This window comes from Mesitornis unicolor, unplaced genomic scaffold, assembly GCF_000695765.1.
Source record: "Mesitornis unicolor isolate BGI_N332 unplaced genomic scaffold, ASM69576v1 scaffold14321, whole genome shotgun sequence".
Taxonomy (NCBI): domain Eukaryota; kingdom Metazoa; phylum Chordata; class Aves; order Mesitornithiformes; family Mesitornithidae; genus Mesitornis; species Mesitornis unicolor.
Window position 1 is genome coordinate 14235 of NW_010163214.1, and position 10916 is coordinate 25150.

The 10916-nt window shown below is 45.4% G+C and overlaps 1 protein-coding gene across 2 annotated transcripts; it reads left to right on the plus strand.

Annotated features, from left to right (window-relative positions):
- Positions 1-1627: 1627 nt before the first annotated feature.
- Positions 1628-10660, plus strand: FOXJ2 (forkhead box J2). 2 transcript variants are annotated; one of them, XM_010193880.1, is made up of 10 exons: positions 1628-1963; positions 2476-2550; positions 4457-4525; positions 4889-5029; positions 5456-5654; positions 7565-7891; positions 8270-8371; positions 8810-9010; positions 9749-9847; positions 10394-10660. In XM_010193880.1, the coding sequence occupies exons 1-10, from the start codon at positions 1631-1633 to the stop codon at positions 10480-10482; spliced, it is 1635 nt and encodes a 544-aa protein (XP_010192182.1). In that variant the 5' UTR covers positions 1628-1630; the 3' UTR covers positions 10483-10660. The 2 variants fall into 2 exon arrangements, with proteins under 2 accessions (XP_010192182.1, XP_010192183.1); XM_010193881.1 differs by having other exon boundaries at positions 1631-1963; positions 5459-5654.
- Positions 10661-10916: the final 256 nt, after the last annotated feature.

Consider the following 10916-nt stretch of genomic DNA (forward strand, 5'->3'; position numbering starts at 1 on the left):
TGTCAAAATGCTGGGTGCATCTGTCTCTGGATCTGTGCATCCACACTGTGTTATTGTCAAACACCTATTTTTAGAATGAGTGTCTAATTGGTATTCATGCAGATGGGTGTCTCCCTGTCTCATCTGATCCACTCATCTGAGTGATGCACTTGGTGGGAGGTGTCTGCCAATGAATCTTTCCTTAGCAGAGTGTGTTCATGTCGGTCGGTTTTCCCTTACGTGTGTGCATGGGTTTAATTGGTAACGTGAGCATGTAGATAAGGATATGCGTGAATGTTTGTGCGTTTACCTTTTGTGTGCACTAGGATGCTCAGAGATAGTACCATCTAATCCTCTAAAAATATTATTTTCAAAAATGAAAGATGTGAAACTTGCAGCTGCTCAAGACGTGATCCTTCTCTTTATGCAAAGAGTAAGTGCAGAGCAGTGCAGGTTGTGGCCAAGGAAACTTCGCTGCCTCAGTCCAGACTTCAAGGGATTGCTCCTGGTGTAGTGATGCAGCCAGTTACGAGTAAGAATGATGATCTTTCTGCTGCCTTGACTACTACAAAAGGCGGCATACAAGTTTGTGTGCGAAATGTACAAGTTCACACCAGCTCACGCTGCTAAACATTTTCTTCATGTAAAATGATTGTTAAGTAGAAAACTCTGGGTACAGGTGCTAGCCATGTTGGGCAGGCATGTTTTATTTTCATGAGGAGAAACATGTAATATTTATGAGAGGAAGGATCCTGAGCCTGTTTCCACCCTGTGGCAAACTTGGGTAACCTTGGACAAGTAAGTTGTTCTTGTGTCTCAGATTTGGGGAAAATACTTGCCTGTTATATTGTGAATTAAGCAAGATTTAATTCAATAAAATGATATGTATATTTAGGAAAAATGGGTTATGGTAGGCAAAGCTTTAACTATTATGAGCTTAATATGGTCTCTTCCACCTCGACGTGGTAGATGTAATTATCTATATATAGTATTATGCATGATCTTGGTGTTTTAAAATGAGATATGTAATCCTAGCTCTAAGCAATAGGATTCATTATAATGTCACCTGATGCAAAAAAAGTGGCTGGGCCTTAGAGAGAAATGAATTTCCCCCAAATTAAAATAGTTGCAGTCCTGACTTTTCCAGAGGATCTAATTAAACTGTGGTTTGTATGTGGCGTGAAGGAGTATTCCCTTCTAGCTATGATTTTCCTCTTACCTGACACAGTAAACCTACTCGTAATCTTGGTGAAGGGCCCCAAGGTTATACTCCTTGCATAGTAAAGGAGTGAATGCGATACAGCTGCTGAAAAGGCTTCACCTCCTTTGAACAGATCCTGGTTCTTCACCTGGGAACAGCTGGGATGCTCGGGGTAGGACTGTCCTAGCAACGTTACCATCAGCCCTGTTCTAGCTGCTATCAGCAAGGGTGGTCCTCCCACAGACACAGTCAGAGGCCTTTTTGGATGATTCTGTCTGGCTGAGAATAAGGTATATGAAGAAGGATGATCTTCACACAGGTATTTTTGATAGGGGAGAAGCAGAGGAGGAATGCAAATGGATGTTTCTGGTTTTAGGGTTCACCTTGTTTTTATCTCAGGAGTTACCTTGCTGCTTCTTCCTCCTCACAGATACTCCTGTGTCCAGCATCATGGCCTCTGACCTGGAAAGCAGCCTCACCTCCATAGACTGGCTCCCACAGCTTACTTTAAGGGCTACTATTGAAAAATTAGGGGGTTCCTCACAAGCAGGACCTCCAGGAGCTGCCCGAAAGTGTCCCCCAGGCTCACCGACAGATCCCAATGCCACCCTGAGTAAGGATGAGGCTGCAGTGCACCAAGACGGGAAGCCACGTTACAGCTATGCCACTTTGATCACATATGCCATCAACTCATCACCTGCCAAGAAGATGACACTTAGTGAGATCTACCGTTGGATCTGTGACAACTTTCCCTACTACAAAAATGCTGGTATTGGTTGGAAGGTGAGGACTTGGGTCGCTGAAGTACCCTTTTTGTCTAACTACAACACTTATTTTCTTAATTTTGTGCAAAATAGCATCACTGAGCAAAATAAAAAGACAGATAGGAAACTAAGTCGACCAACTGGAGAAAACACAGAGCCAGAAGTCCCATTTTTCTCTGAGGATTTTATTGTATGTATGTGGTGGCTCCTTAAGAAGGAGCTTGCAAAAAACCCACCAACAACCAAGGAATACAAAACAAACCCCACATCACTGCTGACCTCTGTATCACACTGATGCTATTTTCATTGCACCTTCTGTAGATGTATAGGTGATTCAGCCTCCTGTTATTCATCCTAATCCATCCCTCTCCTATCCACAGCTTCTGTTCTGCTCTGTTCGGGGCATATGTAGTGAGGTTTGGCTTTGGAGTATGCACCAGCCTTAGGTTTTCTCCACCTGTTTCCAGGCATACCCTAAAGGCTGTACGCTTTTGTTGTAGCACTTACCTGTGTCTCTTAATTTCTCATCAGAACTCTATTCGTCATAACCTCTCTCTGAATAAATGTTTTCGGAAGGTGCCTCGACCGAGAGATGATCCTGGGAAGGTAAGACATCTCCATGTTCCTGAGCAAGCAATTTAAAACTGCAGGGAATAAGCCGGGGTTGCCCTTTCTAACTCATGGTTGGAATTTGAAACCTAAAGTGTAGGCAAAAATGGAAGCAGTAGTAAGATTTACTGCAGGGCTTTGGCTACAGAAGCATTCACTTAAAGGGAACCTGTAAAGGGGCCTTAGTGGTTTTAGCAATTATTTTTCTTATCTGTGATCTTCAGTTGCCTTTAAAGATACTGGAAAAAGGAAAAACTGGAGTTGAACGTCTTTTATCAGTTTTGTTTCTTTTTCTTCTTGCTTTTTTTGTGTAAAATGTGGGTCTAGTCCCCAACCTGTTCTATTACGGAAGACCGTAGTGGCTGCTGGTCAACAGCGGGACTGTAACGTGACATAACGGGTTTCAGGGAGACAAGATCCATGGAAGTGAGAGCAGAACTACCACCTATTTAGACTGCAAAACATTTGGGATTGGGAAGAAAATGCCATCGTCAGATAGTTCAAATCTGTAGAAATAAGTTACATGTAAAACTGAAGAATTTAGCCAACAAATTCCTAAGGAAGGGATAATAAAGCTCTCTTAGTGTAAATAGATGGTAAGGAGAAAATGCTAGCAATACCTTGGCATCTTGGCATGCAGATATTTCTGTTTAAAAAAAAACAACAACAACAAAACAAACAACCAAGAAGAAGGAGATGGTCGGGACAAGAAGCTATGCGTTTAGACAGAAAGACTGTCCCCTCCTCCCCGTCCTAAAGTTACCAGAAAGGGCCACTTGCGCAAGCCTTTTATTTCAGGTTATATTTAAAGGACTAAGTGTGCTCAGTTGGCATCTATAAATGGAAGTAATATATCTTTGCAGATCACTGCTCAAAAATACCATTGATTATATGGCTTATTCCAGGAAATCCTCACTGACTTCGATGTGTATGTTTACAGGTGTTCACAGGATGTTGAGCTGGGTTTATAATGAGAACCTGTCTTGTCCACCCTCTAGAGTTCTCTTTATACTGATTCAGAATACAAAAGACATAATTATAGACTATTTTATGTTGAAAGGGACCTCTAGAGGTCAGCACACACCCCTACCCAGACAGGGACAATTAGATTGGGTTGTTGAGGTCTTCCTTGAGTTTTGAGTATCGCTGAGGATGGAGATACCACAGCTTGTTCCAGTGCTGCACTACCATAATTGTGGACAAGTTTTTCTTTATATCTGATTGCAATTTCCCTTGCTCTAACTTGTTTGTTGCCTCTTACTCTTGTGCTGTGCATTTCTGAGAAGAGTTTGTCTGTCTTCTTTATAATCTCCTCACACAGCTGAAGACAGTTGGTTAGATCCCCTTAGCCTTCTCTTGTCCAGGCTAAACCAATCTCTCTGTGTGAACTGCTTGTACATCCTGTGTTTTAGTTCTTAACCACCATGGTGGCCCCTCTTTGGATGCAGTCTAGCACATCAGTGTCTGTCTTGCACTGGAAACCCCCCAGAGAGGCAGATTCCCATAAGAGGAATAAGAGTCGAGTCTGAACATTTAGTTGGTTCTCGTCCATCAGTAACAAATCCATGTTGTGAGGAAGGTACTGAAAGGGGTGTGCAGACCCAAAAGAGTTGGCCTAGTTTGGATCAAAACATCCTTTGCTCTTCTTGGTGTCCTGTCTCGGGATGATGGAAATGTAGAGCATTCTGCCTTCCACCAGTAGCATCGTACCTCATTGGTCAATACAACCCAATGCAAGAGAGGAATTTCTTTCCAATGCCCAAGTCTCGGTTGTCTGATGTCCTAAAAGGTGATCCCTGTGGTCCTAATGTCTAGTTGGTGCTACATTCTTTGAGGCAATAACCCCTTGCTTCAGGAAGCTTTCTGATTTAACCGTGCATTCACCAATGGGTCTTCTTTCCAGGGCTCTTATTGGACAATAGATACGTGTCCAGATATATCTCGCAAGAGGCGGCATCCTCCAGATGATGACGTGAGTAGTGTTCTTTCCAGACAGCATGGAGCAGGAGGGGAGAATTCCCTTCTTGTTCCAAGGAGTCCTTCCAGCACCAGACCATGGTATCGTTTTGGGGGCAGGGTATACAGATGGGGAGACAAATGCTAGGACCGAATGAACGAGCATGTATGTCCTGGCTGTTGTTGCTGCTGTTCAGTAGCAGAGTTAATCTTGTTTAAAGTCCTTTATCCTGACTCTTTAGTGACTATGGCCCAGTCCTCCTCTTGTCTAAGCCATGAACTTCTACAGCAGAGGAGCTGGCTTCCCATCTACAGTTTCACTTCTCCATCTGTTCTTGATTTCTGCTCCTTTCCTTTTCTCTTTCTTCCCCATCCACAGATACCACAAGACTCCCCAGAGCAAGAGGCAAGTAAAAGCCCCCGAGGGGCTGTTCCAGTCAGCACAGAAGCTTCTTTGCCACCTGAGGCCACCCCTCAGCTCTCACTCCAGAGCACCACCCCCATTGCCAACTACAGTCAGGTGAGCAGCAGGGAAAAGGACAGAAGCCCTGTGGTGGGGATAAGGAGAGAGGGAGGAGTGCGTGGATGGAAAAGCGAAGTGGTGAGAAGAGAGGGAATAATGAAAATGGTGATACAGAGGCAAAAATAAGAAAGGAAGAAACTGAAATTTCACAGACAGAAAATAAGGAGGAAGTTAATTTTAACAGGGGGCTGAATGGGGACAAGGGTAAAGGCGTAATGGCATTAGATAGCTGGAGCCAGTGTGCTGCAAAGGGAGGATGGTAGCTGATTTTCCTCAAGAAAAGTGGTATTTGGGAAGATTTGTTGGGAGATGAGCTAAGCGATACGGGATATCAGTGCATGTTCTACCTGTGTCTAGTCTCTGGATCCCTCTCAAGTTAAAAAACCTAGTGCAAACTAAAGGCCTTACTTCTACCTTCCTTAGCAGGGTGCGGGGCCTGTGGATGTTGCCTCTACTGTAGCAGGGGGGCAGGGCCGTGAAGGGGCCGATGTGCCACCCCCGCTGTACAGTGCCAACCATGACTTCAAGTTCTCCTACTCTGAGATCAACTTCCAGGATCTTAGCTGGTCTTTCCGAAATCTCTACAAATCCATGCTGGAGAAATCATCTTCCTCTCAGCACGGTGAGTAACCATATGCGTCATGTGGGGTGGGCAGGTATCTGCCCACACAGTCTTGTCCACTGATCTATCCTTGGTATCTCTCAGATCTTTCCTTGTTTAGGAGCCGGTGCAAACAGACTTTCCTTCTTTGGCATGCTGTAATTAGCTCTGCCAGGTGCAGATAAGAAATCTGCATGGCCTTTATCTGTTGCTCCCCCCTAGTTCTCTCAGAATAAAGAGGGTAATGATTTAAAAATACCTTGTGTTCATAACAAAAGCAAATACTAAAATGGCAGACGCTTAGAGAAATGAAGTCCTAAAGAAAAGCTTGTTGAAGTATTCACAATCTTGTCAGGCTAGAAATCATAGGAGGGAGGGGATTGTTGCATGTGGGCAGTGAAGTTTTTCTGAAAGGAGAGTGGAAAGTCGTCTCTTCTCAGATCTGTTAAAACTAGGATTGTACAAGGCCTTGGAGAATTGAGCTTTGTGGATTGAGAGCACAGAAGAGAGGGTCTGCAACTCCATTCATAGTTTGCATTCCTGGGACTGGAGGAGCAGCCACCAGGGGGCAGAATCGATGCAGGATGACATGAGATGTCCACAGAACACACTTTAAAAAATCTCCAGTTCTTCTCGCCTTTAAACACTCTTCTAAATATTAGACTGGTGTAAGTAGGAATATATTATTCGATGAGCCTCTCACCTATGTCAGCTATCATACAGTGCAGGCTACTTGTGCTACTCTAGGAAGAGCCTCCTGAACCTGTAGCTTTGGTGAAATAAAAATTTATTACTTTTACTGCCTTTGTCATGCTGGCACTTGAGATTCCTAGCAGGAGCCTGTTATGCGAGGTGTTGTAGAATGAGCAAGCTACAAAAATGAAGAGAAGAACCTTGACTCAGTGTGTCTCTTTGTTTGCAAAAGCTTAGCAGTGATCCGGGGTTTTTGGGGTTGTGGATTTGTTTTGGGATTTTTTCCCCCAAGTCTTCAGCTGTAAGATAGTCTAGGAAAAGTTGCAATTTTTGAGGAGATTTTGTGGGCCACTTTTGAGTCAGGATACCAGCATTCATCCTTTTGTCCTATCGCAGTGGTAGGATGCTCTAAGGGTTGATTTTGAATCTAGTGAAAAACCAAGGCTTGCTTGCAGATGGTCAAGTTAGGGCACTCAAAGTGAGAAATGGGCAGCTCAGGTTTGTGGCAAGTAATGCCCTTCACTGGGATTTTTCCTGGAGGTTCCTCAACATAAGGAGAGAATGAACCAGGGAAGCAGACATAAGAGCTATGCTGAGCTCCTGATGTAGGGAAGAATGGAGAGCACCTGATGCTCTTGCATGGAGAGGGGATGCCTGAAATATGATAGAAATTACACACCCAATGAGTCAGAAGGAATGAAAGTAATAAAGGAGCCCTGGTGTGTGCAACGTACTCTGCATACAAAAGCAGTAGAATGTGTGACCTCTAATGGTCTGTGTGAGAAAAATTGTGACGCTTCCCAACCAAGCTGCTTGTAAGATGGGAACTGAAGGGAGCTTTTGGAAAAAGCAACTCAGATTGATCAGGTTATGTTTTCTAAATGTTTTGTTGTTTAAGTTTGCTTAATGGTCATTTCTAGAAAAGCAACACGTGCATGAAATTTCAACATGGTTTACTTTGGTAAATATAGGAAAAATCCATGGAGGAATTTAAGTGCCTAAGTCTGTACTAGAAGTTTAGATCCTTCTGGGGCTTTGTGTAGAGCCTTTTGTTTTGGACAGAATCTGGAGCACGGTCAGAGCCTAACTGCGCAGGTGATAGTTGTTGGCAGCCTGTAGAGGGCACTCCAAAAGTTTCATAAATAGCAGGATGAGCAGTGTGAAATTAGAGATGGATTTAAGCAGGGGTCTGATCTAGGCAGCTCTTAAAGCTCCCTCCTCTTTCTTTTACTCTGCAGGTTTCTCTTCTCTCCTTGGTGACATGCAGCCCTCCAACCACAACTACTACATGTACCAGCAGCAGCAGCAGCAAGGCCCCTCATCAGTGGGTGCTGCTCCCCCACTCCACACTCCAACCCCAGAGGGTTGCCCATCCCAAGGGGGAAAGCAACAGGGTGGTGAAGGTTACGGCCCTCCACCGGTGATGTCCATGCACCCACCCCCAATGCAGCATGGAGGCTACCACCAGCATCAACAACATCACCCACACTCCCACCCACAGCAGCAGCCACACCAGCACCAGCAGCAGCAGCAGTCACAGGCTTCAATCAACAATGCTGGCTTTGGTGAGTCAGGGCCGATGGAGGAAGCAGCTGGGGAAAAGGGAACAGTGAGGAGCCCCCAAGCAGAAATGCCACAAGAGAGCTTTCCTTAAGTAGTGCCTACACTGTGTGTGGAAGAAGGGTGAAAGCCAGTTATGATTGAAATTGGAGAGGGAGATTGCATCCTTACTGAAGGAAGGGAGGATACATCCACACTGGCTTTGGGATTCTGTTTAGGGATGCAGGATAAAGTCAGGGGCTAAATGAAGGAGGCAGCACCATCCCAGGTCTTCCGAGGGTTTCTACTTGTAGCATCAGGCTTTTTGCTGAAGATGGGCCAATCATTTTATGTGGAGGGGTGGTGGGCTGTATTGGAATAATCTTGTCCTCATTTCATTCCAGCATTTCCCCCTGATTGGTGCTCCAACATCGATTCCCTGAAGGAAAGCTTCAAGATGGTAAACCGGCTGAACTGGTCTAGCATTGAGCACTCCCAGTTCTCAGGTCAGTTTTGGCCCAGTGACAAGGGCTGTAGTCCAGAATATGCAAGTGCTGTGCTCAGATCTGTTTTGCCATGTAACTGTGTCAAGTCCATGGGTTTCTCAGTGACTCAACTCTGTAAAGTGAAATGTCCTACTTCATGGGTTCTGTTCAAGACCCTGAAGCACTTAAACAGTGCAGGAATTTGGGGCAGGTGTAATTAATTCATAGAAGTATGTCAGAAAGCTAACAGATTTTTCCCTCTTACTCTTCCCTCCTCTCCCTGAGTCAGTGAGACAGTATCCTAGATATGGAGCTCTCCAGGAGTTTGGTGGCAGATTGGAAGGAATGAAGTTGGGTTTGTGGGGAGAAGGTAGGATTTAGGGGTAGAAGACAGAAAGTCTCTGCAGGAGAGGCCATGGTGTGAGTGTTGTCTTTGACGTTGTCCTTTGTCCCGTGCAGAGCTGATGGAGAGTCTGCGCCAGGCTGAACGGAAGAACTGGACGCTGGATCAACACCATATTGCCAACCTCTGTGACTCCCTTAATCACTTCCTTACCCAGACTGGTCAGCTCCCTCATCTGGTTGGCCCACAGCAGCCCCCTCGAATCTCTGATTCTTGTGCCCTGAACAGTGGCAAACAGGAGCAATCCATGAACCAAGGTAATTAGGAGGGAGACTAAAATGACATGTGAATGAAGGCCCAATTCTGTGAATATCCTTAACTACTTGCTGCCTTGCCAGGCAATGTAGCACCAAGCAACTCGGAGCTGGGCTGTCAGAGCTGTTTGTAACAACTCACCTTCCTTTGGCTTTAAAGAATTAGGATGTCTGTGGCTTAGACAGACCGTTATTATGTGATGTATACCTTTGGCAGTTGCCTCTCCAGGCAGAAATACTTTTAAAAGGTAAACCCATAAAAGGAGAAGGAGGTGGTGTTTTTTGTAAGTGACCAAATGAAAGGAATGGCAAGGTAGAGGGATTGCTGTTCCAGATGGCAGGGCCTGTAGGAGCTGCAAAGAAAGCTCTTGCACCTGGGTTGGGGAAATACTGATTGGACAAGGAGTAGGAGGACACACTCTGAGGAGAGCACAGAGGTCTTGATACAACTACGATGGTGTGTGTCATCTGGTACTGAACTAAATGGGTGACACTGAGCCAGCTTGTGGCGTTTCTGGATGAAAAATTTCTTCTTACAATAATAGAGAAGCTCTTACTGGTTCCAAGAACAAGATCCGTGACCAAGCTATAGCTTGCAGTTAGGGCCCAACAGCTGAACATCTCCGCAGTATCCCCTGGGTCTGAGTGAGTTGCTCAGTGGCTGAGCTGCCAGCCAGTCAGGACTAAAGACAGCTGACTAGAACATTAACAGGGTTTTAAAAAATTCTTTTCCTTTCACAGTGAACTCCTATGGTCAGCCCCAGCCTCCCCATCTCTTCTCCGGGCCATCTCCTATGTACCAGATTTCCACCCAGGACTCTCCAGGATATAATCGCCCAGGTAAGGGCTGATATGAAGGCTTATTCTGCGAATGAGCATTAAAGAATCGGTTTCCAAGACCTTTGTGCATTTCCCCCAAAGCACTTACTAATTAAATGGAGCACTGAGAGTAGAGAGGGAGCCCGGGCTGCAAAGGACCCTCCATTTAGGGCTCTGCCATAGCTCTGGCAAAGTTTAGGATTTCGGTGGCAGCCTCACCTTCAGTTGGTTGCTTGAAGGCAACTTTTCGTGAGAAGCTTCTGTTGATGAAGTCCTTGGTGCTCTATCAGCAGTCAGCTGTAAGGAAAGTTAAGGAGGCTGAAACTGAGCCTCTGTAGAAGCTGCTGTGGAGAATTTCACAGCAGACGCCCTACAGACATTGGTAGATGCTGTCTGACAGGGAGAAATCCATGCCAGTAGTGTTCTTGCTTGTTAGACTGGGAAGGGAGAAGGCCCAAATCCTTTATGCTTGCTTTTGTCCAAGGGCCCACTGTGAAAAAGATGTGACTTTTTTTATTCTAACTGTTGTCTTTCCTTTCTCTTCTTTTTTCTTGTTTTCTGGCTCAGCTCACCATCTGGTCCCTCGGCCTCCAGGGCCTCCTCCAGGCGCCAATGAGGAAATCCCTGATGATTTCGACTGGGACTTGATCACCTAGCGAGTTACAGACTTGATAGCCCGTCCTTTGTGAAGGACGTGGGAGGGGGACGTGGGGTGAATGGTGCCAGCGCCACCCTCCCCAGCCTCCCTGCCTTGCCTGTATATAGATATATATTCTCTATCTCCGCCAGAGAAGCCACCGCAAGATGCTGCCGAAGATAATCCTTCCTTGCGTCCTGTTTTATCTTCTTTTTCTTCTTTTGTTTATTATTATTATTATTGTTATTATTATTATTATTACCAATAATTGAGCACAGCCTTCCCCCTCCTCTGGTGGCCTCGGATGCATCCGATCGGCTCTTTTGCATTGCATGGTGCCCTGTGGAGGGTGGAAAGATGGGTCCTTGGTGCCGTGAAAAGACCTCGGAAGGCTGAATCCTCGAGTGCATCTTTCTCTGCCTCCGTCATTTTGCGTTTAACAATCCCTCTTTC